The following is a 25,439-nucleotide window of genomic DNA, read 5'->3' as shown; positions in this document are numbered from 1 at the left end:
CTTCACAAACCAAACCAGCTTGGAAACCGATGCAAGGCTGGAACAAGGGTAAGCAGGCCAAGAAGCCTGCTGCTGCTACCAAGACATCATGAAGGAGTAGCCCCCGATCCGGGACCGGATCTAGTACGGGGCAGACTCTCTCTCTTCGCTCAGGCTTGGGCAAGAGATATTCAGGATCCCTGGGCACTAGAAATAGTTTATCAGGGTTATCTTCTGGAATTCAAGGAACTACCCCCAAGGGGAAGGTTCCACATGTCTCACTTATCTTCAAAACAAATAAAGAGACAGGCATTCTTACATTGTGTAGAAGACCTGTTAAAAATGGGAGTGATACACCCAGTTCCAACTGTGGAACAAGGACTGGGGGTTTACTCAAATCTGTTTGTAGTTCCCAAAAAAGAGGGAACCTTCAGACCAATTCTGGATTTAAAGATTCTAAACAAATTTCTCAGAGTGCCATCGTTCAAAATGGAAACTATTCGAACGATTTTACCTACAATCCAGGAGGGTCAATTTATGACTACCGTGGATCTAAAGGATGCGTATCTACATATTCTTATCCACAAAGATCATCATCAGTTCCTAAGGTTCGCCTTTCTGAAAAGGTACTCGGGTCCCTTCTAGCGGTTCTAAGACCAAGGGGCATTGCAGTGGCACCTTATTTGGACGACATTCTGATACAAGCGTCGTCTCTGTCAAAGGCAAAGGCTCACACAGACATCGTTCTGGCCTTTCTCAGATCTCACGGGTGGAAGGTGAACATAGAAAAGTTCCCTGTCTCCGTCGACAAGAGTTCCTTTCTTGGGGACAATAATAGATTCTTTAGAAATGAGGATTTTCCTGACAGATGTCAGAAAGTCAAAACTTCTAAACGCTTGTCAAGTTCTTCACTCTGTTCCACGTCCTTCCATAGCTCAGTGCATGGAAGTAGTAGGGTTGATGGTTGCAGCAATGGACATAGTTCCTTTTGCGCAAATTCATCTAAGACCATTACAACTGTGCATGCTGAAACAGTGGAATGGGGACTTAACAGACTTGTCTCCAGTGATTCAAGTAGATCAGAAGACCAGAGATTCACTCCGTTGGTGGCTAACCCAGGATCACCTGTCCCAGGGAATGAGCTTCCGCAGACCAGAGTGGGTCATTGTCACGACCGACGCCAGTCTTTTAGGCTGGGGCGCGGTCTGGGACTCCCTGAAAGCTCAGGGTCTATGGTCTCGGGAAGAGTCTCTTCTCCCGATAAACATTCTGGAACTGAGAGCGATATTCAATACTCTCAGGGCTTGGCCTCAACTAGCAAAGGCCAGATTCATAAGATTCCAATCAGACAACATGACGACTGTTGCTTACATCAACCATCAGGGGGGGAACAAGGAGTTCCCTGGCGATGAGAGAAGTGACCAAAATCATAAAATGGGCGGAGGATCACTCCTGCCACCTATCTGCGATCCACATCCCAGGAGTGGAAAACTGGGAGGCGGATTATCTGAGTCGTCAGACATTCCATCCGGGGGAGTGGGAACTCCACCCGGAGATATTTGCCCAGTTGACCCAATTATAGGGCATTCCAGACATGGATCTAGTGGCGTCTCGTCAGAACTTCAAGGTTCCTTACTACGGGTCCAGATCCAGGGATCCCAAGGCGACTCTAGTGGATGCATTAGTAGCGCCTTGGACCTTCAACCTAGCTTATGTGTTTCAACCGTTTCCTCTCGTTCCCAGGCTGGTAGCCAGGATCAAACAGGAGAGGGCCTCTGTGATTTTGATAGCTCCTACGTGGCCACGCAGGACCTGGTATGCAGACCTGGTGAATATGTCATCAGCTCCACCATGGAAGCTACCATTGAGACAGGATCTTCTAGTACAGGGTCCATTCGAACATCTAAATCTAGTTTCTTTCCAGCTGACGACTTGGAAATTGAACGCTTGATTTTATTTAAGCGTGGGTTTTCGGATTCTGTGATAGATACTCTGGTTCAAGCCAGAAAACCTGTAACTAGAAAAATTTACCATAAAATATGGAAAAGATATATCTGTTGGTGTGAATCCAAGGGATTCTCATGGAGTAAGATTTAAATTCCTAGGATCCTTTCCTTTCTCCAAGAAGGTTTGGATAAGGGATTATCAGCGAGTTCTCTAAAAGGACAGATTTCTGCTTTATCTGTCTTGTTACACAAACGACTGGCAACTGTGCCAGATGTTCAAGCTTTTGTTCAGGCTTTGGTCAGGATCAAGCCTGTTTACAGACCTTTGACTCCTCCCTGGAGTCTGAATTTAGTTCTTTCAGTTCTTCAAGGGGTTCCGTTTGAACCTCTACATTCCATAGATATCAAGATGTTATCTTGGAAAGTTCTGTTTTTGGTTGCTATTTCTTCTGCTAGAAGAGTTTCTGAGTTATCTGCTCTGCAGTGTAATCCGCCCTATCTGGTGTTCCATTCAGATAAGGTTGTTTTGCGTACTAAACCTGGTTTCCTTCCAAAGGTTGTTTCCAACAAAAATATTAACCAGGAAATAGTTGTGCCTTCTTTGTGTCCGAATCCAGTTTCAAAGAAGGAACGTTTGTTACATAATTTAGATGTAGTACGTGCTTTAAAGTTCTATTTAGACGCAACAAAGGTTTTCAGACAAACGTCTTCTCTATTTGTCGTTTATTCTGGCAAGAGGAGAGGTCAAAAAAGCTACTGCTACCTCTCTTTCCTTTTGACTGAAAAGCATCATCCGATTGGCTTACGAGACTGCCGGACGGCAGCCTCCCGAACGAATCACAGCTCACTCTACTAGGGCTGTGGCTTCCACATAGGCCTTCAAGAACGAGGCTTCTGTTGATCAGATATGTAAGGCAGCGACTTGGTCTTCCCTGCACACTTTTGCCAAATTCTACAAATTTGATACTTTTGCTTCTTCGGAGGCTATTTTTGGGAGAAAGGTTTTGCAAGCCGTGGTGCCTTCCGTTTAGGTAACCTGATTGGCTCCCTCCCTTCATCCGTGTCCTAAAGCTTTGGTATTGGTTCCCACAAGTTATGGATGACGCCGTGGACCGGACACACCAATGTTGGAGAAAACAGAATTTATGCTTACCTGATAAATTACTTTCTCCAACGGTGTGTCCGGCCCACGGCCCGCCCTGGTTTTTTAATCAGGTTTGATGAATTTCTTTCTTTAACTACAGTCACCACGGTACCCTATAGTTTCTCCTGTTTTTTTCTCCTGTCCGTCGGTCGAATGACTGGGGTGGGCGGAGCCTAGGAGGGACTATATGGACAGCTTTTGCTGTGCTCTTTGCCATTTCCTGTTGGGGAAGAGAATATTCCCACAAGTTATGGATGACGCCGTGGACCGGACACACCGTTGGAGAAAGTAATTTATCAGGTAAGCATAAATTCTGTTTTTTAATCTAATTTGCTTTGTTCTATTGTTATTCTTTGTTTGAAAAGTACACCTAGATAGACTCAGGAGCTGGACGCTAGCTGCTGATTGGAAGTTGCACATATATGCCTCTTGTGATTGGCTTACCAATGTGTTCAGCTATTTCACAGTAGTGCATTGCTGTTCCTTCAAGATAGGATACCAAAAGAATGAAGCACAATTGAAAATAGAAGTAAATTGAAAAGATGTTTACAAATGTATGCTCTATCTGAATCATGAAAGAACAATGTGGGTTTTGTGTCCCTTTAAGGTTGATAGCAGTTTTTTCATATTATATTTACTGCTTATTGCATTTATTGTTTTGAACATGGTTATAGAAAATAGACTAAAGCCTTTGTTTGACTAATTGTTATGATTCCACCCGTACCAGCATATGGAATTCTAAACTTTTTTTTGATGTGTTTTATTGTTTTTTAGGCCAGTTTTCCTGTGGGAACAAGCGATGTGACGAAAAGGAAGGGCTGAAGAGTTGGGAAGTAAACTTTGGCTACGTTGAACATGGGGAAAAGAAAAATGCTCTTGTAAAATTAAGTAAGTTATAAACACAGTGAAACAATGTATTACTTTGGCTGAAAGTTTAGTTTTATTCATCTCTAATACCCACAGCAAGATGCATTGAAAAATTTTTTTTTTTAGTTTTCCTACATTTATTCTCATACCAGATTTGTAGTATATCTGAGCCTGAGAACATCCGTGTGTCTGAGCCACTAATTCACCCACCTGGTTGTTTTTCTTTGTTGCATCTGAAAGAGGGCATTTTAAAAAGTATTACAGTTTGGCTTTTTGAAAAATAGATATTAACCCCTTTGTGGCGGTACAATAGTGTTCACATCAAAATAAAGTTCCCATGTAAACACTATTAGTAAAAATGAAATCATGTGATTGTCGATGAAAACCGTGATTTCAAGGCCAATATCGGATAATGGGGGACTGCCTATGCTGCCAAGCTTGCCCCCCAGGCTGATCCTTGCCTTCGTCAAAGGGGGAAGCCGTAGGACGCCATATAAGGTAGGACATTCCATGCTGTTCTAACAGCACTGTAAGGACAGCATGGAACATTCTAACGGCTTGAGGGGGTTAATGTTCTTAAAAAAAAAAAATTGTAAACATAGTCTTCTATTAAATGTATAATATATATATTTAGTGTGATATCCCTTTAAAATATGGACTGGTTCCAGCACGAGAGGATAAATGTTGGTCAACTTAAAGGGCCACTAAAATAAAACTTAAAGTTTCATGATTCAGATGGAGTATGCAATTTTAAATACATTTTCAATTTGCTTCCATGATCAAACTGTACGCAGTCTTTTTATATTCACACTTTCTGTTGCACCAGCTCATACTGAACATGTAAGTTCACAGTGTATATTCATTGTGATTGGCTGATGGCTGTCACATGATACAGGAGGTAGGAAGTGTAAACAAAATTTTGAAATTTTGAATTTTTTAGAAAATAAATCTGCTGCTCGTTTGGAATTCAGAGTAAGTGCTAATGCATTGCCTTGTTATTGTGTATTTGTGGTGCTTTAAATAATAAGAGCCTCAAGATAATGTGTCTGTTAGGTGCAGGTACCTGGTGAAAATGGCAGCAATAATAGTTACAGTTGAACTCTTAATATTGATTTTTCATCTGTATAAAGCATAAAAATTACCATGGCAGCTAAATAAATATTAGTCACCTTGGAAATCAAATACCTAAAACATTATTACATTTTTAGCAAAGATGATTTGTTGTAAAATATTTATAAAACAACACAAATAATATATAAAACAGGGAGACATGGGCAAGGTGAAATCTATTAGTTTTTGGAGTTAAATTACAGGAAAAGAAGGGAAATATATAATAAACGTTCTGCCAAGTTTTTTTGCTGCATGTAATTAAACATTTAAATTACAATCTCCCTTTAAAGGAACATTAAACACTTTGAGATGGTAATATAAAATAATAACTCTGCAATATACTTTCATTATTTATGTTGTCCTCTTCTCCTGTAATTCCATTCTAAAATTATGAGCATGTCAGTTCCTGTAAGAAATGGAAGTGCAGAACACTGTTATATTCTGCACAGCTTTAGGCTGCACTAGTAACCTATTTATAACTGTCTCTAATTGGCCACAGCAGAAAAATGTACTTAAGTTACAACATGGCAGCTCCCATTGTTTTATAGACATTAAAACTTTACACCTAATTTGTCACTTATTAAATAACTAATGGAACTTTAAAAAATACATCTACATGTTATTTATAGACTAATATTTTCTTTGAATGCATCAATATATCTAGCATTTAATTAGTGTCTAAATATCCTTTTTTTCTTCTTTAAAATATTGCAGTGTTTCAGAATGTTTACCATTATATCTCAATTGCTTCCTATAGTGAGAAAACCTGTTGTTTTTTTTTTGTTTTTTTTAAAGACAGTAAAACTCAGATATTTTTCTAACAAATATAAGGACACCTCACTTGTAAGTTATGGATTTATTTCTAAAGCACACACAAATGTGTTTTTTTCCTCCAACAGCCATAAATACCGGTACTTTGTTCTGATTCTGAACTGGAAAGTTATATATAAAAAAGTAGTATTTTTTTAGTTTAATTTCTCTGACCTTTTATAATTGGGTGTTTTTGTATTATTCTATACAGGGCTCTGTCCTGAATGTTCGTACAAACTGAACTTTCACCACAGGTAAGCAGGATTCATGGCATTGTTTCTCCATTTTGGAGATAGATTATTTAATATTTTGATAGGGACATATAAAGCTGCAATTACAAAATGTATTTAATTTTATTTTTGCAGTTGTATTTATCATTGCAGTATTGCTTGCCTATATATGTATATTATTGTTTTTCAACAACAGTCTTCAAGTACCCCCCTAACAGGCTAGATTTTCATTATATGTTAACTAGATAACAGATAAAATAATCAGCTGATCAGTAACCATGGTTACTAACCTGCTCTCATCCATCAGCTGATTATTTCACCTGTGTTCTAGTTAAGATATCATACAAATCTGGCCTATTAGTGGTACTTAAAGAAACATGATACCCAAATATTAAAGCATTTGAAAGTGATGTAGCATAGCAATAAAAAGCTGACTAGAAAATATTATCTGAACATCTCTATGTAAACAAAAGGAAGCAGCCAATCAGGATGCTAGTCCCCGGACTTGCAAGGGAGTGTGCTTATGGCATATGCAGGCATAATCATGTTATTTCCCACCTCAGTTTACTATAAAATCTTCAGTGAAATCTCATGAGACCACAGTAAAGCAAAGTGTGATGCTGATTGGCTGCCGTTTTCTTTTTCACCATGTAGCTGAAGGTTGTGTTCACAGAGCACTTACTATTGTGAGCTAAAAAAAATTTGAGGTAAACTATCACTTCAGGTGATATTTTTATGTTAGTTATTTACAGTTATTCTGCATCCCCTTCTATTATTGAAGCATATGTGTATTATGTCACTTTAAGGACTGGAGTTGAGAAACACATTATAACTCCTACATATAGCTAAAGTCAGCAATGATTGGCAACTACACACGTGATGCTTTTGATTGGCTCACCAGTCCATGTCCAGCTTTTGATGGGCAGTACATTGCTGCTGTCTGTCTAACTTTTAACAGTGTATTGAACCCCTTAACAGTTCTTATTGCACATCTGTTTGCTTATAACGCTTTAGAATTTAACAATAACGGGGGATTATTCCAAAATGTGTATGACTTCAGACTTCTGGGAGAAGTATGATGACTAGAAATGCAAAAAAAAAAAGGCAACAAACAAAATGCTAAATTATTTTCAGACCCACATCAGAATAAAACGGACGCTTTGTGACCATAATCTGGCAGTTAAATGGACATAGAGCCACTCATTTAAAAGAGGCGGGCCATCACTTAAAGGGACATAAAACCCCACATTTTTATTTCATGATTGAGATACAGCATACAGTATTAAATAACTTTACAATTTTCTTCTTTAATTTGGTGTCCTTTGTTTAAGGAGCATTGGTGCCCTACCGGGAGCTAGCTGAACACATCAGATAAGCCAATGACAAGAATCATATATATGCGGCCAACAATAAGCAGCTAGCTCCCAGTAGTGCATTGCTGTTCCTGAGCTTACCTAAGTATACTTTTTCAACAAAGGTTACCAAGAGAAGGGATAAAAATTAGGCAACAGAGGTAAATTGGAAAGTTGTGTAAAATTGTGCGTTCTATCTGAATCATGAAAGAATAATTTTGGGTTTCATCTACCTTTAATCCAGTGTATTAGTAAGCAATCATTCTAACGTGCTAAATCTGACTGCTAGGGCTATGGTAAGAACAAGCATGACAAGACGAGCTTTATAGCTGCATAATTGGAAGCATATTCTAGTTCCAAGGTCAATATAAACAATTTGCCATTTGTGTTGTTTGGGAATAAAGTGGACACAATAATTTCTAAAGGAAGAGGAGTTAAAGGGGCAGTATAGTCATAATTAGACATTCATGATTTAGACATCTAGGTAAGCTCAGGAGCAGCAAAGAACCTAGGTTCTAGCTGCGGATTGGTGGCTGCATATATATACCGATTGATAATACCAAAAGAATTTAAAAAAAATGATAATAGAAGTAAATTGGGAACTTGTTTAAAATTGTATGTTCTACCTAAATCATGAAAGATAAATGTTGGGTTTCATGTCGCTTTAAGCATACTTTTCTATGAAAACCTTTATTTTCAGCATTTTGGCCGGAGCTGCTTTTATAATTCAAAAACATTTGGGCAGATTCAATTTCAGACCTATAGGTATTGTTTTTTTTTCTCAAGAGGTTACCTCATAAAATTCCAGAGCTTATAACACATTTTGTAAGGTCACTACTTCCATAAGACCCCCCCCCCCCCCCTCAAAAAAAAGATAGAATTTTTACATTCATTAACAAGCTTCTAAAATGAAGGTAATACAGAAATATCCAGCATCCCATTTCAGACATGGCTTGTATTCTCAGTTGTATTCTCCACTTGAAAGCATGTTAATACAACTTTTACCTTTGTATAGCTTTAAATGGCTTCTGATATTAGTTATACATTTGAGAAGTAGAATCATTGGTCTCCCAGATGTTTTTAAGACACTAGTGGTGGCATTTTATCAGTTAGAATGAAGGTTCTGCAAGATCTATAGAACAAATTTTACATGGCCTTTGTTTTTAGGGCAGTATTGTAATTTTATATATTTATATATATTTTTCTTCATTTTTTTTTTTTTTTTTTTTGCTGGTTAAGTAAGCTACCGTAAGTAGACAATTCTAAATATTATGGTTTCAAGAAAATCATTGACTATCGATTGAGAATTACACCTTATTTTGCATAGTAATATTTGGGGATTATTCTGTATTTCCACTCATCTCAAAATCATTTTGCTGTTGAATTTCCCTTTGTCGTTCCCTTAGTATATAGGTTGCTAAGAACATTCATTTTTAATATTAGGTTACCTGGACATTACATGGGTGACAACCCCTACTTTTGATACTTCTGTTCTCCAGGTTTCTTAGTTCTTTCTTGTTTCCTGTATTTATTCAAATTTTAGGTATACTATTAATGTAGTCTAGGCTTTGTTAAGTTTTATTTATTTCATAATTTTGTGATTATGCCCTTATTTCCTATATTAAAAATGCCTGTGACTCTATACTGATTTTAAATGCAAACAAGACTACTATTTTTACTTTACAGAAGACGAGAAGTCGAGCCGAAAAGCCTTAAAAGGAAAACGCAAGAAGAATATGGTGAACCCTCAAGGAAAAAGTCTAAAAAATCCCGTTCTCCAAAGAAGACAAAAGGTAGCAGTACAATTCTGTTTTAATTATTTTTTTAGCAATATTTTTTTGCAGTAATTAAATAGTTTTGCTGCAAGGTCAATTAACCTATTTCTCAATCACATGCTGAAAGTGTAAAGAACTTACTGATAGCACCTTGGTCAAAGCTGAAAATTATGACACTCAAGATGTAGGTCTGATAGGACATACTTGAAAACGAGAGAAATCTCAATGTATCCTTCCTGGTAAAATATTTTATAAATAAATAAATATAAAGAGCCATGTACAAATTTATATATTCTTTTTCTATCTCTGTATTTATGTTTGTATATCTGTCTAGGCTTCAAGCGTGGCACCTTGATCTTGTATGAGGGGCCAATCATGGATTTAAAAATAACGTTCCCATCATACTATTCTTTTGTATCTTATCTCTTTAACGCGGTCAGTACTAGGGGTTTTAGTAAAGGCACATTTTCATAATTTTGCTATGTATCCATTTGGATTTCAAACTGCAGTGTAGATTTACATGTACAGAAGAATATGTATTGTTTTTTTTTCAGTTTTCATCACCTTTTTGGAGATTTTAAAAATCAATCTGTGATATTACATTTATTTTAAAGATAGACTAAGTTAGACTATGTGCGAAGCAGCGAAGGCTGCTCTGGAGCCCTTGCGGGGCAGGTTCACATATGCGAGCCTGCTTCCCGCAATGTAAGAAGCAGCGGTCATTAGACCGCTGCTTCTTACACCCTATGCCACCTCTGAGGTGGCGAGGGAAAATCACAGAGAGCTTGCTCGCTCGCTCTCTGTGATTAACAGCCCCTTCTTTCGCGCAAATGAAGGGGCGGGCATTACACACTCCAATGAGTGTGTAATGATACATACGGGCAAGCGGATCAACAGATCCGCTGCCCGTGTGTAGCGAAGGCGGGCGGACAGCTTCGCGAGTTGAGAAGCTGTCCGCCCGCCGCTTAGTACATGGAGCCCTAAGAGTGTCCCAAAGCAGAAAAGGTTGACAATCACTTATGGGCATCTACAGGACTTGAAGTGCTGTGTGATTTTTTTTTTAAGGGTCAGTAAAGTCAACATTAAACTTAAATTGATTGGATAAAACATGAACTTTTAAACAACTTTTCAATGTCCTTTTTTCAATTGTGCCTAGTTTTCTAGGCACCCTTTGTTAAAGAGGTGAGTTCAGGAGCGTGCTTGTGTCCTAAGCCATCTGGCAGCAGCATTTGCAACACTGTTTAATGCAATCTTATATATAGTTACAAACACTGCTTCCATAGACTGCTATAGAAACGTGATCACACCTAAGCTTCTATCAGCTTACTTAGGTTTAGCCTTCAACAAAGAATACCAAGAGAACACAGCAAATTTGATAATAGAAGTAAATTGGAAAACTTCAAGCTCTATCTGAATCATGAAAGTTACATTTTGACTTTACTGTCCCTTTAATTTAAATAGTCATTGTTTCACAACAACACAAAAAACTCAAATTCTGCCCCTCACGACACAAATGTTGTAATACTATTAAGAGTGAAGGACAATAGAATCTGATAAGCTTTTATTGTTTTGTTTGATGCTGGTCATACAGATTTTATTGTTGGAACAATTTTACTAATATTTGATCTCTGTGGGTGGAATAAATGTCATGTTTTGTTTTTTTCTAGGTGTGTCTCCAGATAAACACAAGGACTCAAGTGAAAAAGGTATAATGTTCACTATTTTATAGTCTTTTATTTAAGTACAATCTGCAATACAAAATGATAAACACATAAGCAAATATTTCAACCAAGATCCCAGCTAATAAAAATTCCTAAAGCTCTGTAACTTTCATACTTTAACATTGTAAACAATATGCTTCTTAACAGTCGGTGGATTAAAGGGACAGTCTACACCAATGTTCACTCTAATTTTTTTCCGTGCGTGCAATTATTTTTTTCTGTGTGCGGGCTTGATACCGCTTGTGTGCGGCACTATATATATTTATAAATATATGTGTGTATATATATATATATATATATATACACATATATGTGTGTGTGTGTATATATATATATATATATATATATATGTGTGTATATATATATATATATGTATATGTGAATATATATGTATATGTGTATATATATATATATATATATATATTTGTATACATATATATATTTATACATGCATACAATATATATATATATATATATATATATATATATATATATATATATATATATATATACACATACATACATACATGTACAGTTTATCTGGGGGACTGTGAATGCCCAGTATGTATATATCGTCACGTAATACACAGTATGCTAATATAATCCATTAGCATTTCAATATTTTTAAGTAAATGTTTCACTTATATAGGAGCCTCCTCATTTTGAAATACAACTAGGATCATCCTACCGTTGTTGGGGGACCTCTCCTGCACTCATATATTAATTTTTGAAGGAAGATGAGGAGAGAAGCATACTAGCAACACTGCTTCTTCCAATCTGCCTCGTTTTCTAACAGCCCGCGCTGTTTTAAACTTTGAAAAAATAATCTGTGCCGCCCATGCTAGTACCTCCTACCTACCTACCTTACTATTAATCCGCTCACTAAACTTTTATAAAATCTTTCGAAATGTGCAGGGCCAAGCGGTTGTTACAGACTACATCAGCACCGCTTGGCCCTGCACACTCTGAAAGATGTTATAAAAGTTTAGTGACCCAGTAATGAAAGACGTACCATGGAGAAAGCAGGCAGGGAAGAAGTCCAGTGCCCTCGCTGATACTACCACTGAGAGCCCAAAAATATAGAAATAATTTGCCAAGCACCGCCCGCACTGCACATTGGACCCAGCAATCTGTCACTCATCCAGCCTGCTTCATTATTCCTTTATACAGTGCTGCTGCCAGCACTGAGCTAATGTACTTTTAAGCTGTTAGGCATTTTCCTCTCTCAGCTTCTGCTCACAGCCCTGCATTAAACACATCAGAAAGGACTGTGAGCAGAAGAATAGAGAGGAAATGCCTGAAACTGCAGTTAGATCAATCGAGTGTCTGAGACGGTGCTGTTAGTGCAACACACCCGTCCCTGATGGATTGGAGCCTTGCATGCACCTAAAAATGTCCCTGGCGATATCTCACTTTCCCCATCCCTCCGGTGCTGCGCGGTCTGATATTCTGCCTGCGCTACACCGGAAGGGAAGGTGCGCCGCTATAGACAGCCTCTTATTACATGCTTTTTTATTTGCTTTTCACAACAGGAGACTGACTGCTAGTTCATGTGGGCCATATAGATAACATTATATTCACGCACAATGAGTTATTTAAGATTTCTCTTGTTAAGTGTAGTCAGTCCACGGGTCATCCATTACTTATGGGATTATATCTCTTCCCTAACAGGAAGTTGCAAGAGGATCACCCAAGCAGAGCTGCTATATAGCTCCTCCCCTCACATGTCATACCCAGTCATTCTCTTGCAACCTAACTAAAGATAGGTCATTGTGAGAGGGCTGTGGTGTTTTAAGCTTAGTTTTATTTCTTCAATCAAAAGTTTGTTATTTTAAACGGCACCGGAGTGTGCTGTTTGTTCTCAGGCAGCATTAGAAGAAGAATCTGCCTGCGTTTTATATGATCTTAGCGGACGTAACTAAGATCCACTGGCTGTTCTCATACATTCTGAGGAGTGAGGTAACTTCAGAACAGGGGAATAGCATGCAGGGCTCCCCTGCAAAGGAGGTATGTGCAGTAAATTAATTTTCTATGGAATGGAATTGACTGAGAAAATACTGCTAATACCGATGTCACGTAAGTTCAGCCTTAAATGCAGTGGTAGCGACTGGTATCAGGCTGATGAGTGTGTGTGTGTACACTGAGGTATTTTTCTAAGGAATGGAATTTTACTCAGAAAATACTGTTAATACTGAAGTAATGCATGAGCCTTCACTGCAGTAAAAGCGACTGGTAGCAGGCTTATTAATAACACTTCATGACTTTAAAATACATATTCAAAACGTTTACTAGCATGTTAATCGTTTTTTGTGAGGTACTTGGTGATAAAACTTATTGGGCATGATTTTTACCACATGGCTATCGTTTTTTCTGCATAGAAACAGTTTACTGAGCTTCCCCACTGTTGTAATAGGAGTGGGAGGGGCCTATTTTAGCGCTTTTTTGCGCAGTAAAAATTCAGTCACAGTCTTCCTATTTCATACTCCATGATCCAGGACGTCTCTACAGAGCTCAGGGGTCTTCAAAGTTCGTTTTGAGGGAGGTAATCAGTCACAGCAGACGTTAATTATTACAATTGGTATTAAGGGGTTAATCATCCTTTTGCTGGTGGGTGCAATCCTCTGCTAACTTTATACACTTACTGTAAAAATTTGGTTGCTATAACTAATTTGGTTCAGTGTTATTTCAACTGTGACAGCTTTTTGTGCTTCTTAAAGGCGCAGTAGCGTTTTTTATATTGCTTGTAAATTTATTTGAAAGTATTTTCCAAGCTTGCTAGTCTCATTGCTAGTCTGGTTAAACATGTCTGACACAGATGAATCTGTTTGTTCACTATGTTTAAAGGCCAATGTGGAGCCCAATAGAAATTTGTGTACTCAATGTATTGATGTTACTTTAAATAAAAGTCAAACTTTGCATGTAAAGAGATTATCACCAGACAACGAGAGGGAAGTTATGCCGACTAACTCTCCTCACGTGTCAGTACCTTCGCCTCCCGCTCAGGAGGTGCGTGATATTGTGGCGCCAAGTACATCAGGGAGGCCCATACAAATCACTTTGCAAGACATGGCTACTGTTATGACAGAAGTATTATCTAAATTGCCAGAATTAAGAGGTAAGCGCGATCACTCTGGGGTAAGAACAGAGCGCGCTGATAATGAGAGAGCCATGTCCGATACTGCGTCACAATTTGCAGACCATGAGGACGGAGAGCTTCATTCTGTGGGTGACGGATCTGATCCAGGCAGACTGGATTCAGAGATTTCTAATTTTAAATTTAAGCTTGAGAACCTCCGCGTATTGCTAGGGGAGGTATTAGCGGCTCTGAATGATTGTAACACGGTTGCAATTCCAGAGAAATTATGTAGGCTAGATAAATACTTTGCGGTACCGGTGTGTACTGACGTGTTTCCTATACCTAAGAGGCTTACAGAAATTATTAACAAGGAGTGGGATAGACCCGGTGTGCCTTTTTCACCCCCTCCTATATTTAGGAAAATGTTTCCAATAGACGCCACCACACGGGACTTATGGCAGACGGTCCCTAAGGTGGAGGGAGCAGTTTCTACTTTGGCTAAGCGTACTACTATCCCGGTGGAGGATAGCTGTGCCTTTTCAGATCCAATGGATAAAAAATTAGAAGGTTACCTTAATAAAATGTTTGTTCAACAAGGTTTTATCTTACAGCCCCTTGCATGCATTGCGCCTGTCACTGCTGCGGCGGCATTCTGGTTTGAGTCTCTGGAGGAGGCCATTCGCACAGCTCCATTGGATGAAATTATGAACAAGCTTAAAGCTCTTAAGCTAGCTAACTCATTTGTTTCTGATGCTGTTGTACATTTAACCAAACTTACGGCTAAGAACTCCGGATTCGCCATCCAAGCGCGCAGAGCGCTGTGGCTTAAATCCTGGTCAGCTGATGTGACTTCTAAATCTAAATTGCTTAATATTCCTTTCAAGGGGCAGACCTTATTCGGGCCCGGTTTGAAAGAAATTATCGCTGACATTACCGGAGGTAAGGGCCATGCTCTGCCTCAAGACAGGGCCAAATCAAAGGCCAAACAGTCTAATTTTCGTGCCTTTCGTAACTTCAAGGCAGGAGCAGCATCAACTTCCTCCGCTCCAAAACAGGAAGGAGCTGTTGCTCGTTACAGACAGGGCTGTAGAGCTAACCAGTCCTGGAACAAGGGCAAGCAGGCTAGAAAACCTGCTGCTGCCCCTAAGACAGCATGAAGTGAGGGCCCCCTATCCGGAAACGGATCTAGTGGGGGGCAGACTTTCCCTCTTCGCCCAGGCTTGGGCAAGAGATGTCCAGGATCCCTGGGCGTTGGAGATCATATCTCAGGGATATCTTCTGGACTTCAAAGCTTCTCCTCCACAAGGGAGATTTCATCTTTCAAGGTTATCAGCAAACCAAGTAAAGAAAGAGGCGTTCCTACGCTGCGTACAAGACCTCTTACTAATGGGGGTGATCCACCCAGTTCCGCGAACGGAACACGGGCAAGGATTCTATTCAAATCTATTTGTGGTTCCCAAGAAAGAGGGAACCTTCAGACCAATCCTGGACTTAAAGATCCTAAACAGATTCCTAAGAGTTCCATCATTCAAAATGGAAACTATTCGAACCATCCTACCCATGATCCAAGAAGGTCAGTACATGACCACAGTGGACTTAAAGGATGCCTACCTTCACATACCGATTCACAAGAATCATTACCGGTATCTAAGATTTGCCTTCTTAGACAGACATTACCAGTTTGTAGCTCTTCCCTTCGGTTTAGCTACGGCCCCAAGAATCTTTACATAGGTTCTGGGCTCACTTCTGGCGGTACTAAGACCGCGAGGCATAGCGGTAGCTCCGTACCTAGACGACATTCTGATACAAGCGTCGGAAGCTTCCAAATTGCCAAGTCTCATACAGAGATAGTTCTGGCATTTCTAAGGTCGCATGGGTGGAAGGTGAACGTGGAAAAGAGTTCTCTATTGCCACTTACAAGGGTTCCTTTCCTAGGGACTCTTATAGATTCTGTGGAAATGAAGATTTACCTGACGGAGGCCAGGTTATCAAAACTCCTAAATGCTTGCCGTGCCCTTCATTCCATTCCATTCCACACCCGTCAGTGGCTCAGTGCATGGAGGTAATCGGCTTAATGGTAGCGGCAATGGACATAGTACCATTTGCGCGCCTGCATCTCAGACTGCTGCAATTGTGCATGCTAAGTCAGTGGAATGGGGATTACTCAGATTTGTCCCCTCTGCTAAATCTGGATCAAGAGACCAGAGAGTCTCTTCTATGGTGGCTTTCTCTGCCACATCTGTCCAAGGGGATGTCCTTTCGCAGGCCAGATTGGACGATTGTAACTACAGACGCCAGCCTTTCAGGCTGGGGCGCAGTCTGGAATTCCCTGAAGGCTCAGGGATCGTTGACTCAGGAGGAAAAACTCCTCCCAATAAACATTCTGGAATTAAGAGCAATATTCAATGCTCTTCTAGCTTGGCCTCAGTTAGCAACTCTGAGGTTCATCAGATTTCAGTCGGACAACATCACGACTGTAGCCTACATCAACCATCAAGGGGGAACGAAGAGTTCCCTAGCGATGTTGGAAGTCTCAAAGATAATTCGCTGGGCAGAGTCTCACTCTTGCCACCTGTCAGCGATCCACATCCCAGGCGTGGAGAACTGGGAGGCGGATTTTCTAAGTCGCCAGACTTTTCATCCGGGGGAGTGGGAACTTCATCCGGAGGTCTTCGCCCAACTGAGGCATCTGGATCTCATGGCGTTGCGCCAGAACGCCAAGCTTCCATGTTACGGATCCAGGTCCAGGGACCCGGGAGCGGTGCTGATAGATGCTCTGACAGCACGTTGGGTCTTCAACATGGCTTATGTGTTTCCACCATTTCCGATGCTTCCTCGTTTGATTGCCAGGATCAAACAGGAGAGAGCATCGGTGATTCTGATAGCGCCTGCGTGGCCACGCAGGACCTGGTATGCAGATCTAGTGGACATGTCGTCCTGTCCACCATGGTCTCTACCTCTGAGGCAGGACCTTCTAATTCAGGGTCCTTTCAACCATCCAAACCTAATTTCTCTGAGGCTGACTGCATGGAGATTGAACGCTTGATTCTATCAAAGCGTGGCTTCTCGGAGTCGGTTATTGATACCTTAATACAGGCTAGGAAACCTGTTACCAGAAAAATTTACCATAAAATATGGCGTAAATACTTATATTGGTGTGAATCCAAGAGTTACTAATGGAGTAAAGTTAGGATTCCTAGGATATTGTCTTTTCTACAAGAGGGTTTAGAAAAGGGTTTATCTGCTAGTTCGTTGAAGGGACAGATTTCGGCTCTGTCTATCCTTCTACACAAACGTCTGGCAGAAGTTCCAGACGTTCAGGCTTTTTGTCAGGCTTTGGCTAGAATTAAGCCTGTGTTTAAGACTGTTGCTCCGCCGTGGAGCTTAAACTTAGTTCTTAACGTTCTGCAAGGCGTTCCGTTTGAACCCCTTCATTCCGTGGATATCAAGCTGTTATCTTGGAAAGTTCTGTTTTTGATGGCTATTTCCTCGGCTCGAAGAGTCTCTGAGTTATCTGCCTTACATTGTGATTCTCCTTATCTGATTTTTCATTCAGACAAGGTAGTTCTGCGTACTAAACCTGGGTTCCTACCTAAGGTAGTCTCTAACAGGAATATCAATCAAGAGATTGTTGTTCCATCATTGTGTCCTAACCCTTCTTCAAAGAAGGAACGACTTTTGCATAATCTGGACGTAGTCCGTGCCCTAAAGTTTTATTTGCAGGCAACTAAAGATTTTCGTCAAACTTCTTCCCTGTTTGTCGTTTACTCTGGACAGAGGAGAGGTCAAAAGGCTTCGGCTACCTCTCTCTCTTTTTGGCTTCGTAGCATAATACGTTTATCCTATGAGACTGCTTGACAGCAGCCTCCTGAAAGGATTACAGCTCATTCTACTAGAGCTGTGGCTTCCACCTGGGCCTTTAAGAATGAGGCCTCTGTTGTACAGATTTGCAAGGCTGCAACTTGGTCTTCACTTCACACCTTTTCAAAATTTTACAAATTTGACACTTTTGCTTCTTTGGAGGCTGTTTTTGGGAGAAAGGTTCTACAGGCAGTGGTTCCTTCCGTGTAAAGTTCCTGCCTTGCCCTCCCGTCATCCGTGTACTTTTAGCTTTGGTATTGGTATCCCATAAGTAATGGATGACCCGTGGACTGACTACACTTAACAAGAGAAAATATAATTTATGCTTACCTGATAAATTCATTTCTCTTGTAGTGTAGTCAGTCCACGGCCCGCCCTGTTTTTTACGGCAGGTCTAAATTTTAATTAAACTCCAGTCACCACTGCACCCTATAGTTTCTCCTTTCTCGTCTGGTTTCGGTCGAATGACTGGATATGACATGTGAGGGGAGGAGCTATATAGCAGCTCTGCTTGGGTGATCCTCTTGCAACTTCCTGTTAGGGAAGAGATATAATCCCATAAGTAATGGATGACCCGTGGACTGACTACACTACAAGAGAAATGAATTTATCAGGTAAGCATAAATTATATTTTAGTACAACACAGTGCTAAATGCAAGTCAATAGATAATAAATAAAAAGTTATGTGATCAGGGGGCTGTCAGAAGAGGCTTAGATACAAGGTAATCACAGAGGTAAAAAGTATATAATTATAACTGTGTTCGTTATGCAAAACTGGGGAATGGGTAATAAAGGGATAATCTATTTTTTAAAACAATAACAATTCTATTGTAGACTGTCCCTTTAAGTGAAAATCCTACTCACCACCACTAGATTGTACCTGTATTAAAAAAGGGTCTTAATCATATAACTTTTCAACTGCTATCAAGGTCAACGTGCAACATATAAACCTTTTTAGATGGCAGCATTGTAATAGATTACTAGGCGTCTAATAACATTTATTTTTCTTCTGGAAGCACTTTCACTAAGATTTTGAATGCTTTGCTTTGCACAACTGAAGAAGGAACTCAATATAGTAAGCTCTGTAGTACAAGAAATCAGCTTCAACCTGTTCTCTCTCATACAGATGAAATGACAACTGGAGAACACCATCAGAGATCACCTGCCTCTTTAAATGTACTCTGCTGATAGATGCTCTGACAGCACGTTGGGTCTTCAACATGGCTTATGTGTTTCCACCATTTCCGATGCTTCCTCGTTTGATTGCCAGGATCAAACAGGAGAGAGCATCGGTGATTCTGATAGCGCCTGCGTGGCCACGCAGGACCTGGTATGCAGATCTAGTGGACATGTCGTCCTGTCCACCATGGTCTCTACCTCTGAGGCAGGACCTTCTAATTCAGGGTCCTTTCAACCATCCAAACCTAATTTCTCTGAGGCTGACTGCATGGAGATTGAACGCTTGAATCTATCAAAGTGTGGCTTCTCGGAGTCGGTTATTGATACCTTAATACAGGCTAGGAAACCTGTTACCAGAAAAATTTACCATAAAATATGGCGTAAATACTTATATTGGTGTGAATCCAAGAGTTACTCATGGAGTAAAGTTAGGATTCCTAGGATATTGTCTTTTCTACAAGAGGGTTTAGAAAAGGGTTTATCTGCTAGTTCGTTGAAGGGACAGATTTCGGCTCTGTCTATCCTTCTACACAAACGTCTGGCAGAAGTTCCAGACGTTCAGGCTTTTTGTCAGGCTTTGGCTAGAATTAAGCCTGTGTTTAAGACTGTTGCTCCGCCGTGGAGCTTAAACTTAGTTCTTAACGTTCTGCAAGGCGTTCCGTTTGAACCCCTTCATTCCGTGGATATCAAGCTGTTATCTTGGAAAGTTCTGTTTTTGATGGCTATTTCCTCGGCTCGAAGAGTCTCTGAGTTATCTGCCTTACATTGTGATTCTCCTTATCTGATTTTTCATTCAGTCAAGGTAGTTCTGCGTACTAAACCTGGGTTCCTACCTAAGGTAGTCTCTAACAGGAATATCAATCAAGAGATTGTTGTTCCATCATTGTGTCCTAACCCTTCTTCAAAGAAGGAACGACTTTTGCATAATCTGGACGTAGTCCGTGCCCTAAAGTTTTATTTGCAGGCAACTGAAGATTTTCGTCAAACTTCTTCCCTGTTTGTCGTTTACTCTGGACAGAGGAGAGGTCAAAAGGCTTCGGCTACCTCTCTCTCTTTTTGGCTTCGTAGCATAATACGTTTATCCTATGAAACTGCTTGACAGCAGCCTCCTGAAAGGATTACAGCTCATTCTACTAGAGCTGTGGCTTCCACCTGGGCCTTTAAGAATGAGGCCTCTGTTGTACAGATTTGCAAGGCTGCAACTTGGTCTTCACTTCACACCTTTTCAAAATTTTACAAATTTGACACTTTTGCTTCTTTGGAGGCTGTTTTTGGGAGAAAGGTTCTACAGGCAGTGGTTCCTTCCGTGTAAAGTTCCTGCCTTGCCCTCCCGTCATCCGTGTACTTTTAGCTTTGGTATTGGTATCCCATAAGTAATGGATGACCCGTGGACTGACTACACTTAACAAGAGAAAATATAATTTATGCTTACCTTATAAATTCATTTCTCTTGTAGTGTAGTCAGTCCACGGCCCGCCCTGTTTTTTACGGCAGGTCTAAATTTTAATTAAACTCCAGTCACCACTGCACCCTATAGTTTCTCCTTTCTCGTCTGGTTTCGGTCGAATGACTGGATATGACATGTGAGGGGAGGAGCTATATAGCAGCTCTGCTTGGGTGATCCTCTTGCAACTTCCTGTTAGGGAAGAGATATAATCCCATAAGTAATGGATGACCCGTGGACTGACTACACTACAAGAGAAATGAATTTATCAGGTAAGCATAAATTATATTTTAGTACAACACAGTAGCTAAATGCAAGTCAATAGATAATAAATAAAAAGTTATGTGATCAGGGGGCTGTCAGAAGAGGCTTAGATACAAGGTAATCACAGAGGTAAAAAGTATATAATTATAACTGTGTTGGTTATGCAAAACTGGGGAATGGGTAATAAAGGGATTATCTATTTTTTAAAACAATAACAATTCTATTGCAGACTGTCCCTTTAAGTGAAAATCCTACTCACCACCACTAGATTGTACCTGTATTAAAAAAGGGTCTTGATTGCATAACTTTTCAACTGCTATCAATGTCAACGTGCAACATATAAACCTTTTTAGATGGCAGCATTGTAATAGATTACTAGGCGTCTGATAACATTTATTTTTCTTCTGGAAGCACTTTTACTAAGATTTTGAATGTTTTGCGTTGCACAACTGAAGAAGGATCTCAATATAGTAAGCTCTGTAGTACAAGAAATCAGCTTCAACCTGTTCTCTCTCATACAGATAAAATGACAACTGGAGAACACCATCAGAGATCACCTGCCTCTTTAAATGTACTCTGTAACTAAAACCCTGTTCCATCTATTTCCACCAGCTTAACCCCTTCATGCTGGGGCAAAGTGTTTAATATCAGAACGAAGTTCCAATGTAAACACTTGCTTGAAAAATGAAATCATGCAATCGTCAATGCGATCATGTGATTTCAAGGCTGGGATCGGATCATAGGGGACTGCCTACGATGCTAGACACTCCCCCCGTCTAATTTGTTCTCGTCTAAAAGGGAGAGGTTGCAGGACACCAAAAAGGTAGGACTTTCCATGCCATCCTAATTGCGTTACAGCCCAGTGCTGTTAGGATGGCATGGAACTTTCTACAGGCGTGTAGGGGTCAACTATTTTGATGTCTACTCCAAGGCAAAGTAGTGGGGGGGGATAGTGTCTTAAATGCTTTGCTAAAATCTAGATGTTGCAGCTACTGTTCTAATTTTTTATATCACTTTAGTTTTAAAATTAAAGAATTCTGCTAGATTAGTTAGACATAATCTTCTTAAAGTAACACCATTCTCTCGCTAATCATTTTAAAGGGCAGTAAAGTCAAAGTTGAACTAAAGTTTTAAAAAACAAAAACTTTCTAATTTAATTCCATTAGAAACATTTGCTTTGTTCTCTTGGTATCTTTTGTTGAAGAGTTAACCTAGATAGGCTCAGACGTATGCATATGTCTTTATCGCTCAATGACAGCAGTGTTTGCGCCAATGTATTACGTTGCTACAAATATACAGGTTCTGACTTGGATATTTGTGGGTTAAAGCCTGTGGAAGGAATGTGATATAGTGCAAGGAGGAGAGAAGAGGTGTCCTTGAGATTTATTATATTTATACATACTCCAATGAGGTGCAAAACATATCTCAGTAGAACCTGACCATGTCACTACTTCAAGGGCTCCATGTATTAAATGGCTTGCGAACAAGCTTCTCAAATTGTGAATTTGTCTGCGCACACCTCCACTGCATACGGGCAGCGGATCTGTTCATCCACTGGCCCTTATGCATCATTACACACTCCGATGATTGTGTAATGCCTGCCCCTTCACTCGCACGACTGTCAATCACTGAGAGCGAGCGAGCTCTGGGTGATTTCTCTTCGCCACCTCAGAGATGTCAATGAGTGGAAGAAGCAGCTGTCTAATGACCCCTGCTTCTTACATTGCGGCAAGCAGGCTCGCATGTGCGAACCTGCCCCGCAAGTGCTCTGGACCAGCTTACACTTGTATTGTACATGGAGCCAGTGTGAGGAAAATAATTTATTGACCAGAATTATTATTTTTTTGTTTGGGAGTTCTACAAATTACAGTCTAGGAATACTGGAGATTTTGAAAGTCTAATACTTCATTGTATAGGTAATGTTCACTTTGCATCATAAAGTTTCCATGCTTACTCTTCTTGACATTTCCTATGCTCGGTGTAAGATGATCTGACAGCATCATTTTACCTAGCCAGGGGCAAAGTCTGAACAGTGGTGTTTATCCCAATGGGATTATATGAGGCATGATTTGGACAATTCCAGCTTGCCCGTAGATCGGGCATTAATAGAGGAAAGAATTACATTGAATTGAATTGATCTGAATTCCAGGTTCAAATAGTAGGATGATTTGAGGCTTTTGAATATTTGCAGTCATTTTTCTTAAAGCAGCAAGGTATTCAGAATGTGTCTGTCAAGTATACAAAATATTTGTGCTTAAAAAAAAGTTAAAGGGACATTCCGGTCAAAATTTAAATGCACATAGATGAATTACATCTTTGAATAGAAACATATGTGCAATATAAATGTATTGGCAAAAATGCTTTTAGTAAAAGTTATCACTGTTTTAGTGTTAACATTTTCTCTGCATGTGCATGTGAAGCATAGCTAGATATTCTCAGTGCACCCACCTTTTAAATAATGCAGCTGCTCAGATCATCAGTGGGGCTTGTATCATGTCAGCAAATAACAAATTGAGTCATTACCAGACGGTACAATCACCTTAGGCTCTCTGAACAAGTGCTGTGTATAAAATGCTGGTGCACGGTGCATACTTAAATACCCTTTTGTAAAAGCTATAGTTTTTATTAGAAGCATTTTTGCTCTTGCATGTATATTATAAAAATGGTTCTGTTCAATACCAAAATACTGCCATGTGGTTTCCAATTTTTGCTGGGTTTTTCCTTTAAGTAAAAGTGTTTTAAATGAATGTAAAAACTCCCAGAAAGTTTGTGATTGTGTAAACAGGGATTCTAATGCTGGCTCAACTCAGAAAGAAAAAGTTGGTTTTAGAGAAACAAAGCAAAACACTGTAATATATTTTAAAACATTCTATTTTAGAAGATACAAAATATATTTTGAATATCCTAGTCCTTTAATTTAGAGGAGAGCTCAACTACTTCTGAATATAGATGGTATAAACTTGAATTAAAGAGGCAAATGTTTTTTCTACTTGATAGAGGTATGCAAGTCAGTGGTATTTTCTGTAAAAGGCTAATTTTTTAATGCTTCTGTGCAAACAGTAATATTTTGTGACTTAAAGGGAAATTAAACATAACAAAATGAGTTTATTATTCTGATAGATCATACAATTGTAAGCAATGTTCCAATTTACTTCTATTATCTGATTTGCTTTGTTCTCTTAGTATCCTTTGTTGAAAATAATTCCTAGGTAGGCTCAGGAGCAGCAATGGACTATTGGGAGCTAGCTGCTGATTTGTGGCTGCACATATATACCTCTTGTCATTGGTTCACCCAATGGGCTCTATGTAAGTTGCTCCTGAGGCCTTGCAGGGCAGGTTCGCATATGCAAGCCTGCTTCCCGCAATGTAAGAAGCAACAGTCATTATACTGCTGCCTCTTGCACTCTTCGCCACCTCTGAGATGGTGAGGAGAAATCACTGAGAGCTTGCTCGCTCCGGGTGATTGACAGTCCCTTCTACCACGCGATTGGTCGCGCAAGAGAAGGGGTGGGCTTTACACGCTCACGTATGTAGCGAAGGCGAGCGGACAACTTCTCGAGTTGAGAAGCTTGTCCAATTGCCTTTTAGTACATGGAGCCCATTGTCTTCAGTTAGCTAGAGCTATGTTGCTCCATCAACAAAAACTACCAAAGGAATTAAGCAAATCTGCTAATTGAAGTAAATTGGAAAGTTGTTTAAAACTGGATTCTCTAAAACATGAAAGAACATGTTTGGGTTTCATATACCTTTAAATTTCACAAAACAGGCTTTCTTAATGTCCCTTTAATGTTGACCTCTAAGTATGTTTGAATAATGTAGTGTAGAATATGCTAGATTATTTTTGTAAGCATTGGATAAACAACAGCAGGTAATATTAAGTTGTATTTGTTAATTAAAAAAATAAACTTTTCTTTATATCTTCTACACTTTCTTACAACTCAACGTGTTTTGGTTTAGTTACATCATTGTTTAAAATGTTTTTACAGTTGTTTTTGTTAACTGATGGTCTCAAACCAATTAAAGCAATCATTGTATTAATTATTAAAACATGTTGACCTAAAATCCTATCTGGTAACAAACCCATCTTTCATGTTAAGCAAACACATTGTTGTACTTTAGGTTTGCTGTGCTTTTTTAGCGAGAATTAGGTGTAAAACATGAAATGTTTTGGACCCAATTCTCACAAAATTGAAGTTTCAGCAGCTTGATGCTATTAGAGCTTAAACCATTTTGTTGGGCATTTTCTGTCTTTCATAAATCTTTTAAATGTCTAATCCTTACTAAGATAATATCCATCTTGTGTATATGTGCTCTGCAGATACAGATGATGATGAGGAAGATGACAGTAAACCAGATGCTGATTTCTGGAAGGGTTCTCATCAAGAGACAGATGAAAAAACACGGTAAGTTAAAACACATTCTTAACCTTTATTTACTTCCGGAACACGGATATTATTTTTGTACTTACTGAGTACACAACTCTATTGCATTACGTGTCACATAAACACTTTAGAGCCTAATTGTAACTCTTGGACAATGTGTTAAGCAAACAGGATCCTATGCTTGTATTTGTTGAGCCCATACATTTCTTTCTTATAAGTCATATGTTTCTTTCTCAGGAAAATATTCAACATTCAATGAAGCAAAAGAGTTTTGATGTAGTCAATTTTGAGCAAAGCTA

General features: G+C 39.5%; 1 protein-coding gene across 1 annotated transcript in view; it reads left to right on the top strand.

The window, feature by feature from the left end:
* The window catches only part of LOC128644350 (protein FRA10AC1), a gene marked incomplete at its 3' end in the record, with an annotated part of 238,489 nt that extends 213,328 nt beyond the window's left edge, over positions 1-25,161 (top strand). Inside the window, 5 exon segments of the mRNA XM_053697004.1 lie at positions 3,844-3,957; positions 6,068-6,110; positions 9,125-9,231; positions 10,881-10,919; positions 25,077-25,161. Coding sequence (XP_053552979.1) covers positions 3,844-3,957; positions 6,068-6,110; positions 9,125-9,231; positions 10,881-10,919; positions 25,077-25,161 — 388 coding nt within the window.
* Positions 25,162-25,439: the final 278 nt, after the last annotated feature.

This window comes from Bombina bombina, unplaced genomic scaffold, assembly GCF_027579735.1.
Source record: "Bombina bombina isolate aBomBom1 unplaced genomic scaffold, aBomBom1.pri scaffold_442, whole genome shotgun sequence".
Taxonomy (NCBI): domain Eukaryota; kingdom Metazoa; phylum Chordata; class Amphibia; order Anura; family Bombinatoridae; genus Bombina; species Bombina bombina.
The sequence above is the reverse complement of the archived record's forward strand: the minus strand, read 5'-3'. Positions and strand labels throughout refer to the sequence as shown.